General features: G+C 46.4%; 1 protein-coding gene across 8 annotated transcripts in view; it reads right to left on the reverse strand.

Moving 5' to 3' along the window:
* Positions 1–22,554, reverse strand: part of LOC148819914 (reticulon-4-like) — a 29,742-nt gene extending 7,188 nt beyond the window's left edge. Inside the window, exons 1-5 of one of the 8 annotated variants that reach the window (XM_088934407.1) lie at positions 21,774–22,449; positions 17,171–17,206; positions 14,886–14,942; positions 11,789–14,221; positions 912–1,119 (exon numbers count right to left, since the gene is read on the reverse strand). In XM_088934407.1, the coding sequence (XP_088790533.1) occupies positions 912–1,119; positions 11,789–14,221; positions 14,886–14,942; positions 17,171–17,206; positions 21,774–22,227 (3,188 nt within the window). In that variant the 5' untranslated portion in view covers positions 22,228–22,449. Of the gene's footprint in view, positions 1–911; positions 1,120–2,854; positions 3,247–5,928; positions 6,046–11,788; positions 14,222–14,885; positions 14,943–17,170; positions 17,207–21,773 lie in introns of those variants that run through there. The other 7 variants (XM_088934408.1, XM_088934409.1, XM_088934410.1 and 4 more) reach the window with 7 other exon arrangements.
* Between the last annotated feature and the right edge of the window lie 2,497 nt (positions 22,555–25,051).

Raw genomic sequence — 25,051 nt, forward strand, 5'->3', positions numbered from 1 at the left:
AGAACCCTATCCCAGCGGACACAGGGAATAAAGTGGGACTACAGTCTTTAATGGGGGTTCAGGTTAAATTAGATTGTGGCACGTTGGCTGGCTTTGATCTTTGATTGGAGTTACGACATGGGGTTTTGCTTTTCAATGGACTTTAGCATAAATAATGTCAAGATGTATTAGACAGCAAGTATAACAAAGCATCACTAAATACAAAAGGTTTCTGAAATATGTAAATTTTCACAGGAGGCTGGTGTCATGGTGCAGGCTCAGACTCATCTACAACACAGAGCTCCACCTGCACCGAGATCAAGGGAGACCCTTGACCAGTTCACTCACTCAGGAACCCTATGACCACTTATTTCAATAAATGGCTGATTGAAATTTAACAGAAGAGGCTTGGTGCTTGTAACGCAGAGATAGAAACCGGGATGAACCGAGACCTGTGTGCAGTAATTCCCCCCCCAATTGCCCAGTCAAATTCAGAATCGTACACCGAGTCAAACTCACATGGGTAGACAGTAAAATTACAGGATACCAAAGCTAACAAAATCAGAGACATGTTGAACCCTTTCACCACTATCTATAGTGCCAATGTCAAAGCCCTTGGGAGTCTTGTTCAGGAAGACTCTTCCTCTCCGAGAAAGAGCAGTTCTGTCTACAGGCAGCTCAGGCCTGGGCCCCTTCCCTCTACTGCCACATCGAACCAGGGACTGGGCCGACAACCTGCAGCCCCATTTCACTACCAGATTGAGACTTCTGAAACTGAGGCTTCAAAAAAAATAAGCCACTGTGCTCACCAGCCTTCTGTCTGAAGGAAGGGTTAGAGCACTACTTACCACAGGGATGAAGATGCTGCCATCTGGCTGCATCTGCACCTGTGTGCACCAGCCTCTCCCCCCCTCCAGCCTCAGAGCACTCACTTGAAAGGGTGGCCCTCATCGGACTTCTGCACAGCCTGCAAGACACCCTTGTATATCCTGAAGGTGACGGTGACGGACAGCAAGGCCAGGGCCAGGTAGGAGCACACGCTGACGATGCTGCACACTGTCAAGGAGAGCAGCAGGAACAGGCTGGCACCGAACACCACCCCCGTCCTCTTGATATCGCGCCAGTACAGGAGGTCCACCACTGCCGGGAGAGAGAGAGAGAGGGGTCACACTCGGCCACACCGCCCAGCCCGAGCACCTGTCAATGGCAGGAGGAAGCAACACCTTCAGGCACCAAAAAAAAAAATCTTCCAGTTATTCCATTTGAAGTCTTGTTTAGTGAAACGAAGCAGCTTTCCAAATGTTGTGACTACACAAAATAGATCAGGTAGCCAGATCAGGGGGAGGAAAAAAGATCCTAGCTTTAATTCAAAAGGGCTCACGTATACATAAAAGTGCTCAGATTCATGGATTCTTTCAAAGAGTGTGGCTTGACGCAGTCTGTTCGCAAGGAAGCAAAGCACTACAGCACCCCCCCACCACATCTCAGAAAATTTCTGAATGGGTTCAGAGAGTCCAGGGGGAGTCCCCAAGCACCTGTGAGCAACCCTAAACCCCGTTTCAAATGTTGGCCAGGCTGACCTTCACTACCAGAATAGCAGCCCAGCACTCAGGCACACTAACCTTCACTCCACCGCGCTCAAGTTCACGGGCTCTGATCGGGTTTCAGCTCCCGAGAGCACTTCTGAGCCACGCTTATCGCCCTCACTGGCGCAGGTGTCAAGTGAGACCATGCACTTCCGAACAGCTGTGACGAAGGGGGGACTCCCGGCTTCTATTCCACTACTCTCCCCTCGGCAGCAGCCCCAAGAGTCACGAACCGGGGGCAGGTCGTGCTGTCGCTATACTACAATCACCCCCAGTGTATTAAACCTGCGTGGACAGACTCGTCCCGCGAGCCCTGACTCCGCACTGCACTTCGACATATCCGTGTTTGACTCCCAGGGCCGAGTCAAAGGAATCTCTCCAAGATCGGAAAGGCACCCCAACAAATCACAATAGAGAAGCACTACCAGCGGGTAGAAGACAAAGGAAAACGCGTCCGAGCAGCAGGCTTGAAAGGCGCAAACACGCCTGCAGCCAACACGTTTGAGACCGACATGCTGCTAACAGTTCGACAGGGTAAAGATGCAGACGAGACGGTCCGATTTTTGTCTAAATATGGAGGGGAGTGTTCGTGGCAAAAGTAGCCCAGCCTTAGACCGATTTCGGCTGGCGAGACAAAAAAAATGCAGAAATCCATACAGCAATGCGCAGCGCCTGAACGGCAACAACATGAAACCCCAACCTAGCGAATTTCGGAGACGGAAATGCTCCCAATAAAGGAGAAAATGCTCAATGCTCAGCTGTGAAAGCAGGTGCCTGTAGCGCAGTCTCGAAAACAGCGCGTTTTCCAGCCTTTGTCTCCTCCGAAGGTGGCTGCCTACATTTGGTAATCTGGTCCAGCTAAAAATAGCACCAGCACTATCGGCAGTGACTTGCGTGCTGATCTCATCCAATTACGACCCCCTTTCTAATCGAGATCTTTCTCCTCCAGACACCTAATGGTGGCGATCCTCATCGGGGGGGGGGGGGGGGGGGGGCGGTAGGCGGCTGTTTTTGTCTTCGCCCATTTCTCGAGCAGCGCCGGAGCTCGGATGTCGGCACCGAAAACCAGCCCCGACCAGCCCGGGGCCTCTCGCCGCAACGCCCCGACCACACCGCCGGCTCTCAATATCAGCCGCCCCCCCGCTACGGCGTCAGCACGACAATGCACCGATTTCGTAAAAAAAACAGACAAACAAAACAATACGAAGCGACACCCATACCGTAAACCACACCGACGGGGGAAGAAAAAGAAAGAAGAGACGCACGCTTTAATAAATGAAAGGACTAACCCAGCTTGGCATCCATCTTGTGCCTGCTTGCATGCACCAGCTACAAGCACAGCTGACAGAAAAAGAGAGGCTTTTCACTTCCTGCTAGGTCACTTGGAGGTCTGATATGCTCCCCCCTCTCTCTCTCGCAGGAGCAGGACTGCCGGGCTGAGTCAGTCGCACCGTCAGCTTCCGGCACCCCGGCCTGTCGCCTCCCTCCCAGATCACACCCCCGGCACCCCAAAACACAGACTGCGCGGCTGTCAGACCCCCCCACCGCGTCACGTCACGCACGACCGCGCTTCTGCCGCACGGACGCCGAGGTCGACAACTGAAAACGGAGGATATGCGGGGGATACGGTTTCACTGCGCGTACAAAACATGCAAAAGGGCATAATGCCGAGTAGCGTACCGAAAGAGAAACCAACTTTAATGAAAGAGTCGCTCTTATTTGCTGTGATCGACACCAAATTTCAGTCACCGAGCTGAACTGATCACTGACTTATCACGCACCAGTTTCTCTCGGAGCAAGGTTACCTTTTGTCACAGCACTTGTTGAGGATATAATTCCGTCTACAGCTTCAAAAAAATACTAGTTTTAATAGCAGTTAATCAAGGAGAAAGAACCGTATTCAAAATTTATCATGCGATCAAAAAAAAAAAATCACCGGCTTCCTGAATGTTTCTGCTATTAACCACATGCAAAGCCACCCACCCCAGCTGCAGATTCCGAGAGCGATAAAGCAGGGATCCGAAGAGCTTCATTACATAAAGCAAGCACTGTCAATCTGGGATAGGAAATCCCTGTACATCCTGCATACTACAGGTACAGTTACTTTCACACCCAGGCCTGCAGGCAGCAGCTGGAAGACATTGTCAATAAACTACATGTGCTGGTCTTCTGCACACCATCGCCAGTAAATCATGCAGTACTCTGGGTACAGATAGGATGAAGGTAGTTATAGGATTTTCATCAGGGGTGCATGGTGAAGCATTACGGCTCACAGTTAATAGTTTACTTATTACTATTAATGTACTTCTTGCAACTCATAAGCCCTGCCTGGAACTGCATAAGATTCGGCAAGAATCGTAATTATAGAAGTGTAACCCCTTTCTTCCCGTCTGCGCTCCAGAAGTCAATTCCCGACGTTTCCTCTCCGAGTTGGCAGATGGGATACAACAAGGGGTTTGTGAATCTCCTTTTGTTCTTGTGCCCGGGGTAACAGACAAGGAAACCGACAATGATTGTTCGATATATTTACAGAGTCCCCAAATGAACATCTAATTCCGATAAGGGATAGCAGCCAGTGTCCATCCAAAACCAGCTTGAAAGTCACAGGTTTCTGATGAAATCACATCAAAATACAACTGGCAGCCCACTGAAGCTCAGCAGGCGAGAGCCTGGCCAGTACCTGCTTTGGAGACCTCCTGGGAAAGAGGAGGTTGCTGCTGGAAGAGATGTTAGTGGGGCCAGTAGGGGGCGCTCACCCTGCAGTCTGTGTAGGTCCTAATACTCCAGTATAGTAATGGGGACACGGTAAAAAAAAGGTGCTGTCTTGTGGACGAGACCTAGAACCAAGGTACTGACTTGGTTCTCAAAAAAAGAGTAGGGGTGTACCCCCGGCGTCCTGGCCAAATTTCCCATTGGCCTTTACCAGTCATGGCCTCCTAATAACCCCCCATCTCTGAACTGGCTTAGTTTCTCAGCTGGTGTGTGGGGAGTGTATTGGTGCACTCTGGCTGCTGTCGCATCATCCAGGTGGGGCTGGACACTGGTGGTGGAGGGGATCCCCATTACCAGTACAGCAGTTTGAGTGGAGGTGTAATGATTACTAAAATGGAGCAATTCTTTTCCGACATGGTTCTCGGGTTATTACAGGTCTAGAAACCTGACCATCTCAGACCGGGGCCAACCCTGGCAGGACACACAGCCCGCAGGAGGACAGAAGAGCCTGCTTCAGCTTCGCTGTTAAAGTGGCGAGTCATCGAGCCAGCGTCCCTCTCTGGCTGTTTGCTCTTCGTCACCTGGTCGGACAGGAAGCTGATGGGGTGTGAAGTCAGCCTCTGTTCCCAACTGATGCAATGTGACACAATCGTTGCTTGCGTCTCCTGGAACTTTCTCCAGGTTTCAACACATCATAGCTGCCCAGCCAGCTGTTGCATCAGAACAAAATCTGCTCCTTCATCACCCCCCTCCCCTGCAGTCATAACCCACAGAGCAACTGGCGCTGCAGGAACACCCAGTCCCACCAGTGTCTGAGCATTCACGCTCCTTCAATCAGGCTTCACAGAGACAAGCGGCTGAAGAAAGATGGCTGTGGGTGAAAAGTGCTCGCTGTAATCTAGACTGAAGACGATCAGCGAAACCCAGGGACTGCATTCTTATCCAGCAATCGCAATTATGCAATTTTACACTTATTCAGCTAAATTTTAAACAAAAGTGGTGCCAAGTTAATCTCAGGAATTAAAAAAAAAGTTGCATGAGAATCCTGAGAGGTTTTTTAAAATAAAAGCTAGCAGAACCCACACACTGAAGCAGGCACTGTGGGTAACTTAAAAAAAGGTCCAAATACAGTACAAAAAATTCAAATTATTTGCCCACTCTCTAGTCCTAATCCCCGTTTACCTTTGTACAAAATTCACGCTCTCTCCAGGAATGAAAAGTGGTGTTCAAAGGTTGGGCTGTTAATCTCATGGGCATTTTACAGTAACCCTTCCACCACACGCAGTTCTGCGCACACATCTGCTTTAACAGATGACGACCCCCTCTTCCTTTTAATACCAAGGCTTCAGAAAAAACGCCATCTCTTACCGCTAAGACTGGCCCCAGCAATTGAAAACAACTGCGAAGAAAGTTCTGTACCAATTAGGCCTACACGTGACTCCATGCCTTGTTAAACACTACTGCTGCACAGCACAAAGTAGTTCCACATCTCTGTTGCAATCCTTTAAACTTATGCAAGCAGTGCTGTACCTTACCCATGTTTTCACCCAAACTGCTCAAACCTACCCGTCTCCACTGCTGTTGAGGTAAGAGATTAACAAAACAAAAAGCCATCTCCTTTCACTGACTAACAAAAAAAAAAGGCAGATACCCTGATCTTTCCAGTGTTTCGGCTGGCTTTCCATCGCTCCACTGATGGTGAGATGCTTGAACCCTCAGCTGTCGGATCAGTTAGGCATTCCAGTTCAACAGCAGCTAGTGGGGTGAGCCCGTCACGCAGCCCCTCAAGATGGAGTGTAGCAACGGTCTCCCCAAGCAAAGGGACTGCAGCTCTCTCTCAGCAGGCTGGTCTTCAGCACTACAGCACTGCTGCAGCAGGACTGGGGTCACCTGACAGACTGCTGGCTGTGAGGCCCAGGAGTGACGCAGTGTGATCTGTAGCTTAGCTCCTCTCACAGAATGTGGCTCCCGGGGAATAATTGCTCCCTTCGACCCGCTTTCTGTACTCTGGCCAGCACTCCCCCAGGCACATCATCCTTCTCTGGCACCGCCCCTTCCATCTAGAGCAGCCACTGAGCTTCACGTGAGGCAAGTTAAACTGACCCCTTCATTAAACCCTTTCACATCTAAGAGGTAAATCGGAGACACAAGCAATGGTTTACCACATAATGATGCCCCACGGAATATAGCAACATGAAAAGCAAAGAATGCCTTTTGTTTATCGCAAAAGCAGACAAGCCAGGTTCAAGGATAATCACGTTGCTCATGTAACAATGGAGGATATTTGTACTTAAATCCCGGCAATAAAGAACAGCAAAAGGACTACCCTTTTCACATTGGGCACTGCCTAGAATGAAACTCATAGCCGGGACCCATAAAACCAGGGACTGGGGTGAAAGCAGACATGGGTAACCCACTCCAAATGTGGGTGACCATAGTCGTTACACTGCTAAAAATTCAAACCAATAGTAATGGCACATCTCTGCAGTTATGTTTTACACTACGCAACCATTATCATTAATCTCGAGGCTCTTTTTCTTCCTTTTGATATGGATCTTTTTACAAGGAAAAAAGGCAGAAGATAAGTGTAATGCGTTTACACAAGCCTTTTCTGTTATACAACACTTAATGAGGAAAACCTAACCAGGAACAACAGCAACAGTACGTCCATCTTTCCCATCTTCAGTCAGCACAATTGTTCTTTCAAAACGAGGCAGTTCTCACAGATCAGGACACTTTAGTGTCAGTTGTGTGGTCTAGATCCCATTCAAGCAGAAAAGTTGTACTGCACTAGCCGGCTTTGAGAAACGGAGCCTTTAGCCCCAGTCCTGACTGCAAGCTCCCCCTGGGCCACAGGCTGCTTTAAGGATCAGGCACTAAGGAAACCTGGGCTCCGGGAGACAAGCTTTCAGCACAGGGCCAGACAACTACTGGGCAGACAAGCTATATAAAAAAATAAAAACCTTGCAAAATCCACTGGATATTTTATGTACTCTGCATTGCTCTGTTTTTTTAATCATTGTTATGCTGACTGTTTCTAGTGAATTGTGCCCCTCGGGCCAGGAGAATCTATTTCGTTCTCTCTTGTACATCTGTGTAAGTGCAGAATGACAAAGTGAACTGAACTGAAAATGGAAAACCAAGATGCTGTTGCTTTGCGATTGCAAAATGACAATCGAAATCTTCATAAACATTACAGTCAAACTAGTGGGGTCAGAAAAACAATCAACAATCTGAAAGCAATCAACTTGAGTCTTCTCAATCTTCTCAAAGGGTTTGGTTCTCCTATGCAGCTGCAACACACTATGAAAGTGTGTAGTGTCCATCAGCACACCTCCAATTATTTCTAGGTGTCAAGTTTCACCATCAACAAACAAAACCTTCAGTCCAAAGACCACTGTCTGGATTATGACTAAATCGCTGCAGGTTTTAAGCCCCTCCCACAAATAGGGAAAATTGTAAAATACCGACAGGCCTCTGGCACAGGGATCGCTTGTATTTCCTATTAGCAGATTAATAAGGGATAGTTGTCTTTCCCTCAATCCCAATTAATTTTTGCAGCTTACTCTAAAGCTGCCATTTTGAGTTTACCACAAGGTGGCACCACCCTTCCAACTCATGAATCTTGTGGCATGTCAAATACTATCCACAAACCCCAAATATCCTGCAAACTCTCCCCTTAGCACCCTTCATTCTCTATCCTGTCTGATGCTACTTTACTAGGAGAACTAACTCTTTAACTCTCTCAAAAAAATAAACATTCAGTTTAACAGGTTTAGTGATTTGCTAATTCACCTAAATAGCAAGAGTCACATTGGATTGCAGAACAAGAGGACAAAGTACACATCTACTGGGTCAAATGCAATGATGAAGAAAACAAATATGAGATCATACATATTGCTTAACAGTTCCAAAGCTGATAGTCTTGCAGTTAAACCTGGTAAATTCAAGCTAAAAACATTAATGAAACTAGACTGGCATGCACTGGAAATATCATTTGAATTCCATATGCTCTTTCATTTTGATTCACACAGCAAAATTCCAAATACTAAAAATATCACTGCAGTATACTATGTTTTTAAGAGACTTCATTCATTCACTCAAATTCCAATTTGCATTTAATTTCAATGGACTCATGCTGGAAGTGGGGCCATTATTTTTCAAAGCGAAACACACTGAGCACCTCCAGTGCTCCTGCCCACTACTTCAGAGTAATCCACTTCTACACCACCATCACGGATTACCATCACAGTAGACAGGCAGAGAAGCCCATCTCAATCCACAAAGGTTAATTTATAAAGGAAAAAGAAACCCAGAACAGCAAGTGAATTTCATTTTACAAATTCAGAAGCGCTGTCAAGTATAAAATAAGACAGAGCCTGCAGGCTCCTGTGCTTGATGCCCAAAGATTCCACCCACATTATGTGACCCTCATACTCTTTGAATATATTCACTGCAGATAAAGTGCAATTTAGAACCATTTTCCTTCCTTCACGGCAGTTTATTTCTATTGTGTGCACAGGACAGGAGACACACTGGTTTGGGAACTGGAAAGTGAGCTACACTGGTCTCTCTTCTTGGACAGTGTGCGACACAGTTTAGGGTCCAGGCTTGCACTGTCCCCACACACCTGTGGACAACTGCTAACCTTCCCCCAGGACCCAGTTAACCAAAAGACCAGCCTGCTTTAAACAGCTGGAGAACAGGCAGAGGATTCCAGGTCAGGCTGCGAGCACTAATAGCTGCAAACCCAGCTGCAGCCCGTCTAGCTCAAATGCAGGCTGAGGCAAGGACAGAAGACTGAAGACCAAACAAGGAGGTGACAGTTTCATGTATTGTACCAACAATTAACCATATTAAAAAAATCAGCACGCAACACCATGCCTGAACAATCTCCTCATGCATGGGCCTAATTAGGCAGCCTTTTAATTTGCCTCTGTTCAGCATCATATGCAAATGGGACTGAATGTCCAGAATAAGAGTAATCTCCATTTAACCCACACTGATCATTGCAGAAAACCCTCAACGATACCAACAACATTACACATCAATATTGTTTCAGAAAGAAGAAAAATAACATTTGCAGATTTGCAAATGAGACATGGAATATATCTGCAATTCAAACCAAACTTCTAACCCAGAGAAGAGAAAGCACCCCCTACTGAAACAATCAAAACTGCTCCAAGCAAACTCTTCACAGTACTGTATGCAGCAAAGTTCAATCTCATTCTCACTTAAGAGTTTTGTGTATTATCAGTCTGAGAGCATGGAATAGGAGTCACTTCTCTACGCAAAGGGTTGTGGGAGTATGGAACAACCTACCCAACGACATGGTGGAAGTCAGCACTGTCTTCCTTTCAAAAACAGCTGGAAGAGATTCGGGATGAAGTATTATCAAATGGGCCGGATGAGCCACAAGGTCTCCTCAACAAACCTTCCTTATGGTTTTTGCAAAAACCAAATTCACAGGAAACGTGTGTTCCAGCCATCGCCAATATCGAACAGCACATATTAAAGAACAAGACGCAGCGCATCGCATCCGTCTCTGCCACACACACCCAGTGTGTAAAGCATCATCCCTCATGCCGTTTCGCTGGGTGACATCCAAGATTCTACTTGCAAGCTCCTGCAGCACCAGGACGAGCTTGTTTCCCAATGACACAGCATGAAATGAAGCTGCTCAGCAAGACGACACCTCCCAGTGATAACCAAGCACTTCCATGATTTATCAAATACAGCACAATGAAAGCTGCTTTATTCCACTCTAATGAAGCCAATGATTTAGTTTAATGTGGTTCTCTTGCTTATAAAGGGAATTTAAATGAGTATACTTGCAAAACATTTAAAATAATGTTCCTTAAAAGGTATAAGAACAAGGAGAATCTTTTGTTAGAAGATATTTTGCCTTTTTTACACAGCAGTATTATGTAAGCAGAAACCTTTGTTGCAGTATGGAGATAATTCAGGCTTGCTGATCTGGTTTCCAACCAATACAATCCTTCTTTGCTTAGTTCAGGCTCATTATATATACACTAATAAAAGGGTATACAGAACAAAGTTTGTTAAAAACTATTTTTGGAAATTGTTTGATCAGCAGCAACAGGTATGATTTAGTAAACGACGAATGGGACCCCATCATCATCTGCAGAGAGGTACTGAAGTTTGATTTGAAAAAACTGGATCTAAAAAATGGCCTTCTTGTAATCAACTTCAAGTGCAAAGGCAATATCTGCTATTTCTAAACTCAAAACTGTTGTTTCCAGAGTTAAGATCTTCAACTTCGATCAAATTAACATCTTGGAAAAAAAACTGAGGAGGAGCAGGTATTAATTTTGGAAAACAGTTAAAATAATTTGAGATTATTGAAAGCTAGAGGAAATCCCGATTTTTCTTTTAACTGAAAGAAGGGCAAGAGACAATATAATCCATTCATCTCATGGTGAGATTGAGAGAGGAAGTAAAGTTTCAATCACTTCCTCTCTGAATCACTAACAGAAGCAGAAATAAAGCAGCATTCAATTTGAAAGCCTCTTGGGTAACTGAACTATGCAGTAATGACTACTGCGTTTTTATTTCTAAATGTAAAACTTTTTAAACAGGAAATCCTTTCGGGACTATTTAACATTTGTTAAAATTCTTCTGGAATTATGATAACTACAACTGACATCTTTATGGTTCAGCCTTTTAGGATATAATTTTCTATTTTATTATTTTAACTAAATCAACAAACATCTGCAGGCCTTTGCATAGAGGGGTATTTCACCAGAGCAAACTAGATGAACTTTCTCAAGATACAACCGCAGTGTCTCACCTGGGATTTTAACCCACAACCTTCCACTTGCAAGGCCAGAATCCTGACCAGTGATCCACACTGCCATTTGTAGGTAGCACAAACATTCATAGACTTTGATAATCTGTCAAATCTCAAAAGTAGTACCTTTGTCTCATATGTAACTAAAGTGTATTGTTAAAACTAGAGCTTAGGTTTTGTCGTCCCCCCATACAGCATTTACCATTTGAAAGATTCTTCGTTCCAAAATTTACCTAAGAGATTCAAGGCTTATATGGAATATGTCTAACAGACTGTATGACAATTCTTCACACTAATTTTGAAATGCTTATGCCCAATATAAACACCATGCTTGGCATCCATGTTACCACTCAAGAGCCTTATTTTAATCTTGATACAAATAATCTTTATTCAATACTTACCAAGTAATTACCTACTGAAAGCATGCTACTCTAAAAATGAATGGGTATGAAAAACAACGCAACACAAAGGCATGAACAATGAAAAGAGTCATCAACTCTCGCCACATAAGACACACAAAAGATTAAGGCCATTTCTACTGTGGAACGATCATCAACATGCAGGAAAAGGGAAACCAAAGTGGAAATACACCACAGTGGAAAGGTTCACGTTAAAAAAAAAAAAAAGATGACAAGTGGCCCCTGAGGTGAAGGAAACTCATGCCGAACAGGATGGTGCACACGTGCATGCTGGAAATTACCTTTTTCTGTGTTCAGGTGTGGCAAGTGAGCAGCCTTTGGGGCTTCAAGGTGAACCTTTTCACGGGACGAGGGCTTGTCTTCGGCTGTCGGAGGTGGAGGAGGAGGAGGAGGAGAAACGAGGTTTTCGGTTTCTTCCACTGTGGAGTCCACACGAGGGTCATGCAAGTGGACATCTTCTGGAACCTTTTCTTGGGCTTGGTCCATCTTGGGCTCTTCTGAGCAGACAGCTGGGGCTTCCAGGTCCAGCAGTACCTTCTGCGGTAAAGGCCCGGGTGTAGGCTCAGACAGAATTGTGTAGGAGTTTAGTTGTGAGCGGACGTGAAATTCTGTATCTATATCTGGGACTAACTCATCCTTTCCAAACCCTGGAGATGGTTCATCATCTGTACCTGCCTCGGATGTCTTTGCAAATTTAGAGTTATCCAACGTTTCCAAAAACTCGTCTATAACGCCTCTTGAACCAACAGGGGGCCTCTCGATCATTTCAAACTCTTCGGAGGAGCCCTCCTGCTCAAACGCTTCTTCCAGCTCCACGCTTTCATCTGCCTCTTCCAGAAAGGTCCCGCTCTCTGGATAACTCTGGGTTTCTGGGGTTGTGGAGGTTTCGGTGTCCTTTTGATACTTTTCGATTTCAACTTGAAAGATGGCTGGATTCTTTGCCATTGCTTCCAAGACGGGAGACAGTGAATCGGTCATGGGGCTCTCAGAATCCGATTCTTCAGGAACACTCTCTTTGGGCGCATGACTGGTGGTTAAATCTATTGGTGGTTCAGGGTTTTGAGATTCATGACTGCCCAATGATTGAGCAGCATCCGGGCACGTAAAATTCATCCAGTCTTTTTCATCAGGCTCCATCCTGAACTGATCTTTGTGGTCTGTAGTGCTTTGTGCTTCTTTAACGAGGTCACAGGTGCTCAGCCCTTTATCTGCGACTTGTTCGAAAGCACGATCTGCCTTCTCAGCTTCTTCAAATGCAACCTGCTCAGCAGTCTCACGGAAATGAGGGATTTTTGAGTCCATCTCAAAAGCCGTGGGCTTTGCAGCCTCGATGGAGGGGGACACATCGCGAGGCTCCTGCAGAAGTTCCTGATCAGGGCTGGTTTCGGAATCTGGAGTCCCTTCCGACGACACAATTTCGGGTTTGCTAGAGCCCAGGGGAGAAGACTTCAGGATGTCTGGCAGTGAAGGTGGTGCAGCAGATCCCTCAGACTCTTTGGTAGATGGGGGAAGGTGCATCGAAGGACCCAACGGCTCGTAGGCTGAATCAGAGATCATCTGAACTAAATCAACAGGGGTTTCTTCTTGATGTTTTGTTGGAGTTAAATCTTGCAAATCATTATCATACGCATCTTGAACCAAGTCCGGTGTAGGGCTTTCCGACATTTCTGCAGCCTTATCTTCAGATACCGTTTCACTATACTGTGGAAGACCACTACTAGAAACATCAATGGGAGACAATTCACGCAAAGACTCCTTCTGGACTGATGTGTCAAGGGCGGCAGAGGTGTTCAGCTCAAGAAGAACCTCATGGCCAACTTCTGCTTGACCTGTTGGCAAGCCGACTTTAAAACCCGAAGCGTTTAATGCAGAATCATCCTCAGGTGGTACATCCAACACTTTGCCGTCATCTTTAGAATCAGACGGAGGAGAGTCAAAGTTCACTGCTGGGTCAAACGTAGCATAAGTAACAAAATGCTGGGTGCCAACTCCTTGTGAGGTCTCTGTGTTTGGGGGTAACTGTGGCAGAGTAGATCCAGCTGCTTCCTCAGAAGTGTGTGGATATGAATCATGCTCCTCTCTGTCACTATCCATTTTCTCCTCCTCATAAGTCTCTTTTGAATCCCCCAACTTGATATCAGAGGAGAACACAACCTCACTGTCTTTGCAAAATACTGGCTTCTCTGGTTCCATAACAACAGTCTTTAAAGACGCACTATCTGCAAGAAGCGTTTCAAGGGTGCGAGAGGCCTCCTCCTTGTGATCCAACACAGCGTCTTGGCTCAGATTAAGGGTCTCTTGTAGTGGAAACAAGGACGGAGCAACAATCTGTGATGCATCTAGATCGGGGACAATCTTCATGCTAACGTCATCTAGTCTTACTTGGTTGTCCGCTTGATGAGCATCAAGCCTTAGTGTCATGTTATCAGTCTGAGTTTTACATTCAAAATTCTTCACCTCTTCATTCAAAGGCACATCCTGGACAACGATTTGAGCAAAAGCGTCTGCAGCCTGCACTGGACAGGATGCAAAGGGTGCAGCCAAAGAAAGGGCTTTGTTGGGGCTTTCAGAAAGAGACAGTTCTTCCAAAGAGTCAGGAGAAGGAAGAGGAGATGTAGAGGAAACAGGAGCAACAGTCCCAAGCACAGAAGTGCCCTCCTTCTGATCCACTGGCCGAGTGCTACATGGTTGCTCTTGCATATCCACAGACCTCTCTGTACCCACGGACAGAAAGGAAAATGCCACACATCAAGAGACAATCGACTCACAACATCTCATCAGTCACATCTACATCTCTAATCTGGCATTCCCATCAATAATGGCAGCAAAAGCACAAGCATTAGAGATGTTATGGAAAATACACTGATAAAAATATAATCTTTTTTAACTTAATTGGTTATGTATGGGGGAAGAATTCATAAATGCAATTCACATATTTACAATTTTCCTGAACAGGATACTGGAGTAATGATTTTGGTATGTATTTGCAATGTGCTTTGCAAACCAGTGAGGGAAAAACACCAGGTACACAGGGTCAGCAAACAAGATACCTGATTTACTAAGTGTGAACAATAGTTCGTAAAACTAGATCTATGAGGTAGCATCTATGAGGGTCTAGACGAAAGGCTGTTTTCACAATACAAGGACAAATTACAATAAATCTTCTATAAGAATAGTTATTCAAAAGCCTAACACTTTCCATGCAACTAAATACTCAGATGGATGATATAAGACCTAAACATGCAGCCATGTATTTTAGGCACATAAAAAACAAGCAGGGCAGCCTATCAAGGAGGGGGAAAATCAGGAAAGAACAGAAGCTGAATATGAAACGGTATATGAGGCAGATAAGACGGGGCCAGCAGAGAGAGAACTTGCCTGCAGAGGACTGCACCAGAGGCTGAGATGGAGCAGAAGAAGAAAAAATGGGTTCATCTGAAAAACAAACAAGATCAGCTCAGAGCGGCTAACCAAGTGCCCGCTGTCTCGCAGAAAGCACAGCATTCTGGCACCCAGCGAACAGGAAGAGAACAAAAGGCAAGCATACCAAGCAGTCAGTTACAGATGAAGTCACTCAGCTAACGAAATTATTAAATTCAGACAAATGCACTGCATGACCTGGGTTAAGTTGTTCACATCAATCTATTTACAATCACACCATCACGGTGCACATAAGCTCTGCGGTCAATGCCTCATTCTGAACTCATTCACAATTAAAACAAAACTGCACTGAGACATATATTGGCTTGACATAGATTAGGAAAGTACTTAAGGAACAGAGATTCTTAAACCTAACTGATAAAAAATGAAGAGAAATTTATGGCTTCAAAGAAAATAAAAAGTGGTCATTATAAATTAAAACTAAAATATGCTGCACGTACAGTCCTCGGTTATACAATTCTTGTCTTTAAAACCATCACGGAAGAGAAGGGTCAGACAAAATGACATGGCAACAACAGACAAAATCCCTGCATCCAACTGAAAAAAAACCCAATAAACATCACGAGTTTTTCTTACCATGTTTTAAGAGGTCACCAAAGAGCTGCAGAAGTGGGGAACAAGCTGCACAGCCATGTTGTTGAAGCTGAAGACAGCCAGCTGGGATCTGGGGATCACCTGACCGGCAAGCAAGCTATGCAAAAACAGCCTCCTCTTCCCTTCTTACTGGTTTTCCAAGTCTACAAACCTGACAATACACCGCACAGCAGTGGACCACCCGAACGTGATGTCTGGAGAGATCTTTCATGTGAATTCCTCCACATCCGACTGAAATTTTAAACCAAGGTCTAGATGACAGGGGCCGTGGGGCTGCTTTTGCAGAACAGCACTCACCCACAACCCCAAGTGGGGATTGCATATCAGGGGGTCCCCCCCCCCCCCACGGTTGAAGTGCTTTGGGAACCTTCTAGATAAATGCAAGAGATTGCTCAACTACAACTGAATAAAAAACGGCAATACACAGTAGAACATACTCCAGCCTTTGTGATAACACCACATCAAAGCCAGAGAGCGCAAGTGGAAATGATACCTCCAAGATCAACCACACACACTTCCCACAGGGATTTTAGATCCATCTAGTTTCACGGCTCCTTTATACCGAGGCCTGTATGCCAGCACCATACATGAAACTAAACCTCTTTCAGACACCAAGAAACAGATTTACCACTAATGCAGCTATTTGCATCATGCAACTATCCTACAAGTAGGATGGTCTGTTGCACATGATTTTCCACAAGCAATGCTCTCATTGTTCTCACCTTAATTCTTCCTGATTGCTATACCCTGCAGTGAACATTTCTTTAAGGCCTTCCACCATATTCTTTACATCTCAATACATCCCCGTTCACCGAGGCTAGCACCAGTACTCACTATACTGTACCACTGCTCCTCAATGTCAGGAAACCATAAATTAATTAAATAATGGTCTTATTTTTCACTTATGAAAATGCTACAATTTCATTCACTTCAGTTTTAAGTGAGGATCGTAGGAAATAAAAGCACAACCTGTCTAGACCTGTGCTTTTCCAATATAATCTACTTCCTTGCTATAACGAATATCTTCTCTTTTGAACTCAAGGAGTAGAGTGACCACACAATTTCAGTGCTAACATCTCTGAAATGAGCAAATCACAGATTTTTCACCCAACACAAAACTACAGGGAAAGGAAATTGGGGAGAAAACAATTCTCAAATACTCATAATTTCAAGTTACACAACCCGTCATCAACAACTCAAAAACAAACTGTAGCAGTGCTTAACATGACAAAGAGGTTTACTTAACATTTTCTGCAGCAAAACTAAATGTTACAGACCATTTGGAGCAGATGCTTCAGCACTTCAACACATTTTAAAAATCAAACTTTTGCTAGACATGCACACAGGAAAAAGTTAAACATTGTAAAATAACTTTGAAGAAAAGAAATCAATGATGACAAAATTAATTGTTCTGAATTCCATGTGGATTGATAAAAAGAATAATTTTTATTAATGACCAGATAATTGAAGATTTCCAGAGTCATCAATCAGAATATGATAATCATCATAACCACTACCAATCCCACAGTGTCTGCCTCCGATTATCAGTGTGGTCAATTGGAATCACGGACAAGATCAAACTTGATTGGATTTTTTGGGAGGGAATTGAATTTACCTCCTGTATTTACCTCTTTGGTCTAGTTTCCAATCCAGGAAAAAGAATCCTGAAAACAAACCAGTAAGACACATCATTATACTGAGCATTTTCAAATACACACAACACCAGGGATCTCTCCCGAGACTCAGTGATGGTCCGATCCCTATCGGCCGACAATTTCAATAAACAAACTTTTTGGCAGCACCAGCAGAATCTAATAATGTCTAACTTATACTGAAAAATAGTTCAGTGATTTAAAGTGTTCAGTAGACTATGGCTAAAGGCTTCTTCCAACTTCCAATGAGGTTATGATTTTTAAGATCTACTGTCACCTGGCAGAAGATTAGATTCAGGAAACATTATTTGATGCAATAGAGAAATATATCCGTATAACGTACAATCTATTTGTGATAAGAGAAGAGGAAGGTAACTGTCAAGGCTGACAAAAGAATTTGTTTATAATTCAAATTGCAATGCGGTAGCCTCAGGAAAAATTAGACCTGGCTGCACTTTTACCAATTGATCATAGGACCTGTACAGAGAAAAAACAAATGGCTTGCTTATACCCAAGATCTTTTATTTTCTTTCGATCTAACTTCACTGGGGGAATGACTGGAGCCGCTGGGATCTCCTCACTCCTGATCTGCTCTGCTGCTTTACCTGAAGTGTGAAAGCTTAATGAGTGCATATACAGCAATCCATGCAACAGAATTTTAAAAAGTGCTCAATTTTTTTTAAAACTGTTGAAATTGACAGTTCTTTTCCAGTGCTCAGACAGTGTACTTGTAGCACAGGGATCCAGCACTACACGCTTGTGAAGCGCAGGTTAAGGAGCTGTGAGCCTGTCATGTACAGGGATTTGATTCCCGCAGTGAAAATGAATCATTCTGGGCCCTGAAGTGACAGCGGTCCCACAGCTGGACACTGCTACTCAGACACTCTGGCCTTTCTTCCCCGAAGAAAGCAACAGCCGAAACCTAAATCTAGAAATCTATTTCTACCTAAATGGCTTTAAAAAAATTCAGTGTTATCTTTATACTCTTCATTTCTGCAATTTCCCTCACGGGATCAATAAAGTATCTATCTATTCAGATGACAGCAATGATTATGATGGTAAACGTCGGAGTCCAGGTTTTGGAATGTGCCCTATAACTCAGGAGTCCTCCAGTGCAAACCGAGACGATGCTGAACTCCACCCGTCGCCTGGATTAACGGTGGCAGTGGGATTTTTTTTCTTTTGCGGCTGAACTGCCATTTCTCAGCCTGAACGGGCATGAAAAGAAAGTGCACGCCTGCAGACAGGATTTAAAGTTCACACAGTCTCATGTGTGAACAGAACAGAAGTCATGTTGGGGAAAGGAAAATAACTGGTTTTCCAGCTCTGAGGAATACATGCTGAACAACATGAAGTGTATCGACACCCAAGAACAAAAGTGTCAATCAACAAATGAGATCTTAAGTTTCAGGCTTGTCCTTATTTCACTGGGAAACAAAATACGGGTACCGCACTGGCAATCAGATGCAGGCAGGCACTCATCTTATCCCAGTACGCGTTGAACTGCTGTCATTCTTAACTTGGATCCAGTTTATGAAGACCAGATATGATGGACAAGAATTTGTCATCTGGCATTGCCCGGTACTAAGAACAGCACTGCCATGCTATACGGGCAGCATGACTGCATCACATTCCAGCCCGAGTGGAAAGCAATTAAAGCCGCAAGTAAAAAAAGCATTTAAACATGACCCTAATAAAGGAGGAGAAGGCATAATCTAACCTCCACACGGCTCGAATGAAATTTCTCACAAATCATGCAGAGCGCAGCAGTAATTTAAACAAATCTAACACATTAAGCTAATGATAAAGCCTGTCCAGACAGATCCTCACCGCACAGTTAGTTGATTAAAACAGACGGAACAATATCCTTGCAGAGCTTAACATGAAACTCAAGCAGAGTTGGTCTAGGTTATGAAGCAAACACAGCAGAAATCCCCTAAACACTACTGACTAAACTGACTAAGAAGGCATCAACAACAATTTTCACCTGAGTCATTGCTAAACTGCAACCACTGAAGTGCCCAAATTAGGAAGTCATTCTTATCTCTTATTTCACTGCATTTCTTTCTGGGCGCACACCCAGTCTGACACCAGCCTGTCATAAGCTCTGATTTGTAACATTTCTCAACAGGGCAATGTGCTCTCGCACAGGCTAATCAGACCAGCAGGGGCAGACGGGCCTTGGTAACTGGGGTGGAGGAGTAAGACAGTGCAGGGCAGTGCCTGGAAGCCCATGCCAGCAGCTAAGCTCTGACCCATGCACTATACACGCTTACTCCACTGCCTTGTACAACAAAACGCTCCTCCTCTGAGGGGTTAAAAACAGCAACTGCACTGTCATCTCTTACCTAGAGGAAGCAACCACAGACTGGATAGTCTTTTACACAGCTGCTGTGGCAATAGTGACTCACAGTCATGCTACACGCACTCAGATAATCTGAGGGTCTGATGCAGCTGATGATTATATTAGTTTGGTCCTTAGAAACCCAGTAAACACAACAAACTGCTAAATGGCATGACCTCTGAAAAGCCAAACAAGGTGGCAAAGTTATTGAGAATTAACCCTTTTCCCTGAACTGGCTAGGCAACATCACCCACAGGCCTTCAGAACCAACCGTCTCGACATTATTATATAAAGTATAAAACATGAAACGCGATTTTTAACTGAATTTGTCCAAATGGGTTTTCTGTGTCCTGTTGAGCTAGGTACGGCATTTTCATGAAATTTGGGTAGAGAAGGAGAAGCAGTTTAATTGGGAAAAAAAACGTGTAACATGCTTACAGAACATATTACATTAATGTCTTGTAAACGAGCCTGCATGAACAGAAGTCCTACATTTAAAGGAGCTGAAGTAAACATGTGCAGCATGTGAAACTGGTGTAGGTGCCCGTCTCTAAAAAGACTACATATGCATCAGCAGCTACAGTACAAAGGGATTATGGAAGATAAACAGATCAAGGCCAAATCCTCTGGGCTTTAAAACAATACCCTGAGAAGCACTGGAGACAGAATACTGTGGCTATCTGCCTGCCTTGGAGAAAGTCTAATTCATATCCCTATGATTGCACTTTTTTTTTTTAATACGATTGTTTAGACGCATAGGGCGGTGTGTCAACTGAAAGAACGAGAGGTATTTTATTGTAAATAATTTAAAAAATAAGGAGTAGCCGAGCATGTGCTTATCTTTGGGATCGTATATTACGGCCCCTGTCGGCCGCAGAGCATGACATCACCCACTAAAACAAAGCCGGCGCCGGAGGTACCCCTCCCCAGCGCGGGGTACAGCGCGGATATCAAGAAGCCACAGGTTTCGCCTGGATGATATGATGAGGTCTTTTTTTTCCTTAAAGAACATGTGCGGGATTCTCATTTCTTTCTGGCCGCTCGGACACTGTTTCCGTATGGAGCCTACTTTCCTGTCGGGTATCATTTTGTTGCAGACACACCGCACCCGCTGTGCCCGCCTCTCCAAGGCCGTGGGCGCGGACTGGCGCTGCAGTCTGCTCGGCGTCGGAGCAAGCCCGGCCCGGCCCGGCCCACCAACAGGGCCTCCTGACCTGTGCGCTTGCTGTCGCCTCCCCCCCCCCCCAGATACTGCGCTACACCTCTCTCACCCCCCCCAGAAAAGCCAGCAGCTTAATCACTTCACACACAGATCAGCGGGGGGGGTTGTGTCCCAAACAGCGCGGGTGTCCTCAGGGCTACAGCTGGCCAAATCTGCCCCCCCACCCCGGGGGGCTGTCTGCTCGGGACATGTCACTCCCAGCACCTGTCGGACCCACGCCCAACGGACGATCCACCCTGGAACACCGGACCGGGATGTCGGGTCCGGGCGCAGCCAGCCAGCCAGCCGCCTCGCCGAGACAAGAGCCTGGCCGGCGTTATAGCGCATCAATCAGGAGGGAGGGGGGGGGAGTCCTATCGCCAGCGAAAGAAAATTAAAAAAAAAAATCATCTTTTGACGGCCGCGACGGTCTATGCAAGCTCTCTCCAGTATGGGACTACGCCATAGCAATGAAAACACACACAGACACAGACAGGTCCTTATCCCGACCCCCTGATTACATCTCGACCACCCAGGAGCTGGAGAAAAATGGCTGCTGACTCAGGGACAATTCACCCCCCCCTCCCCCCCCAAAATGAACTACCCCCCCCACACACACAGAACGCGATCCTAAAATACTGTGCAAAAGGGGCAAACAACTATCTAATCTCTCTCAGCCGCGCACTGCGTTTCCGTGTGAAAAGGAGCCGTTGGCGGCTGCGGGTCCCCCCGGATCCTCTGGGTCTCGCCGGGGCGACACAGGTGGGCAACAGCGGCGTGAGAGTCATCGGACCGCGCTTCTCCGGGGCCCCCCCTCGCCTCGGGAACGCGGCATTACAGTTGTGCTTTATTTGTGCAATAATACAGGAACACAAACACACACACACACACGACAAAGGCTCCCGGCTCCTCGGGCGCAGCCACGGCCATTGTCTAGCGCCCCAACTTCCGCGAGACCGGGTGAAGTACCCACCCGCTTCTGACACGCCTAAAGTCAACCGTCTTTTTCCTCCGACAGGAGCACCGGTACTCACCTGGGGAGGAGGCCGCCGAGGAGGAGGAGGAGGAGGAGGAGGCGGGAGAGGGGTCGCTGGCCGGGCTCCGCGGGGCGGCTCTGGGCGGCTCCGGTTTCGGGGGGCTATCGGCCGCCTGCTTCACCGAGGGCGCCCCGAAGCCGCCCGTCCCCGTCAGCAGGTCGCCGGGCTCGGCCGCGGGGGCAAACTCCGAGTAGAAGTCCCTGTCCGGGTCCCCGGTCCCCGGCGGGGTGGCGGAGCGGTGCCGGAGGAGAGCATCCCGGGCGCCGCCGGCCAGGTCGAGGATGTCGTCGTCGACCAGCGGCCTCGGCGAGCCGCCGCCGCTCTCCTGCAACAGATAGCCGGCGGCTTCGTCGTACAACTTGCTCTCGTCCATCTTGTCGGGGTCCCCCTGAAGTTTGCGGAGTTCATCGACGCTGGGCGTCGTGGACGAGATGTGCTGCGCGTCTTCCATTTCCTCTTTCGTGTCCGGAGTCGCCCCCTGTGTAGCCCTTCTTTATAAGGTGTGTACCCAAGATTTTCCCCCCCACACACACACACCTTTCTAGTGAAAGTGCTCCTTTTTTTTTCTCTCTCTCTCTCCCCCCCCGAGTAGCTGCGCTGGGCTGGCTGGTCGCTGCCTTCCGGCGGAGATGAACTGAACAAGTGCGCCACACCGACCCACGGCCACGAGAGCGTAGGACAGAACAAGGAGCCTCTCGCACACGCAACGCGCCACACTGCGGAGCCCGGAGGAGCCCTTCAGCGGGCCTCAGCCAATCAGCGCGCCGATCGCGGTTGACTGACGTCCGCCCCGACCAACCCGACTCTTCCCCCCTCTCCCCCTCCCCAACTATTTTTCTACCGCCCCGCCACGAAGGTGAGGGCTGAACAAAGGACCACGCCCATCCCCCGGCTCCCACCAATCTGCAGCGGCTTCAATCTCCGGTGTCGTTGGGAGTTTTGCTTAGTAACGCGGCTGTAACCACGGAAGAGGAGGATACGTGAAAAGTGTGACAAAGCAGATCGAAAGTTCGCTGCAACATTTCTCGTAGCGAAAAGCGTGCGTTTTTTTCCCCAAGATGTTATAAGACGCCGGTACCAACACTGGCAGGTTTCACGGGCCTAACCTTCGCTGTTAAAGTAAATAATTAACGATATACAGTCCTGCGTGTAGGCTGTTTGTGATCGATAAAGGCTCTGGCGATATTGTCATTGCGCCATAAAAAGAAAGTGTTCCAGTTATTGTAGCTGATAAAGCAGCAGTGAGAGACAGACCGTGTAGTAAAGACGTATTCAAACCTTGGAAGAGAAGATAAATGAATTCCAGTCGTATTATAACATAAAACTTTTTTTTACCCTGTCATCCCAAAAGAGGTATTTCTGTATAGTACTGGCAACCTTGACTGCACTCGGTGACCTCATAGACTTCCCCCGTTACATCGGCTCATCTAATTACTGGATGACTCCAAAAACAAGAGCCAGAATTATGAGTGCTGACACACAGCTGTGTCCCTTCACGTTAATATTTAGGTGGTTAAGAAAATCTGTATGTTCCTGTGGGTCAGTTCCTGGCCTTTTGGTGTGGGCAATGCCCACTGTTTTTCAAATCGGAGAGCTGAGAAAGAATCCAAGTGAGTCCTTGCTGATTGTGACACACTGCAGATGTCTGCACTTACAGTTGTAAGAGCTGCCTTGCTCTTCAGCTATTTACAATACAAACTTGGCCTGGGTCTCCATTATACTGAGACATAAACAGCAGCAGTGAAGCCTGACACATTGGCAGATGAATGAGCCATTAACAATAGCTTTCATTTTTAATTCATCTCTCTTTGCCTCTCTGCATTTGGGTTAATTTTACTGACAGCTGCCGATACAACCCCTTTTTTTTTGTTTTCAGCCATTCATTTTCTCTACTGTGCCTGCAGACATGTGCTCTTTCAGTGCGTGTTCCTCCTTGTAAAGTGCCTTGAGGCCAGTCTTTTCTCTACTGTACGATGGGCCCTGCGAGTCTGTGCTGTTTGGATAGGAAGACGCCAGCACTGAAACTCGCCAACACCTGAGCTTGAACACAAACAGACACAACGGGGTTGTGGGAGCCCAGAACAAGCTAGCCAGCCCTGTTGTTGAAGCCGATACCCCAGAGGTTTTAAAGAGACAGCTGGACGAGATCTAGGGTGTTTCTTGAAAAGAGAAGGGGTGTTACCCCAGTGTCCTGGCCAAAGTTCCCCCTGACCTTTACCAGTCATGATCTCCTAATAACCCCATCTCTGGCTTCATCACTCTGCTCTCCTCCTCACTGAGAGCTGGTGTGTGGGGAGCGTTCTGGCACACTATGGCTGCCGTCACATCATCCAGGTGGGGCTGCACACTGGTGGTGGTGGAGGGGATCCCCATTACCTGTAAAGCGCTTTGAGTGTAGAGTCCAGAAAAGCGCTATATACAGTAAGTGTATGGAGTTTATTATTACAAACAATCTAGATGGGCTGAAAGGCCTCCTCTCATTAGTAACTCTTCTCAAGTTTTGATGATGCACGGGGCAGACATCCACCTCTACAGCTTGTGCAGATATACTGTATTGTTTATCGTACTGTGACAAACAAAGACTCGTGCCCTGTGGTTACCTCTGTCACCTCTGTACTGGTCCAACAGTGGGACTACGAGGCATTTCAAAAGCCAAGTCTCTTTGCCCCGCAACAGGCTGTTTCTCGTATTGTAACAGAAATAGCTGCGGTCTAAACTGAGGCGCCAGGGCAATTTTTAGGGCTCAGATCTTTCGACTCTATAAGAGATAGAGCCCTTGCTGACAGCGCGTACTGCAACGTTGAGAGATGCACTGAACTACCCCTCTGTCTTGGGGGCTTTGTATTGCGTGATTCTCTGTTCCCTCCTCTGCAGTCTCTCCCCAGAAGAGTGTGAAAGTTGCCCTCTCTGTGTACATATGACCACAACTTCCCATTATCCCACCCCAGACTGTTGGACCACATACAGTGCATGCTGGCTGAGTTACACACACATCTGTCCTGCGTATCTCTGCAGCACATGTGCACACGTGCTTAACAGACATCCGGCTCCCCAGTCCAGTAATTTAAACTGATTGCTTTCTGCCAGGGGTTTAAAACCAATCAACACCTTTATCCAGCACCCCCAGTTTGTGTTTAATCATTCCTTTTATCTCCTTATTCTGTGCCACACACAGCTCCATGGCCTTTCCACAATAGACAGTGACCACTGTCGCTGGGTTCCAGTTTGCTTGTTCTGGATATAAGCAGTGGGCCCAGTTAGAGTCCACATTAGAG

The sequence above is a fragment of the Atractosteus spatula genome, chromosome 15 (assembly GCF_055471065.1).
Source record: "Atractosteus spatula isolate fAtrSpa1 chromosome 15, fAtrSpa1.hap1, whole genome shotgun sequence".
Taxonomy (NCBI): domain Eukaryota; kingdom Metazoa; phylum Chordata; class Actinopteri; order Semionotiformes; family Lepisosteidae; genus Atractosteus; species Atractosteus spatula.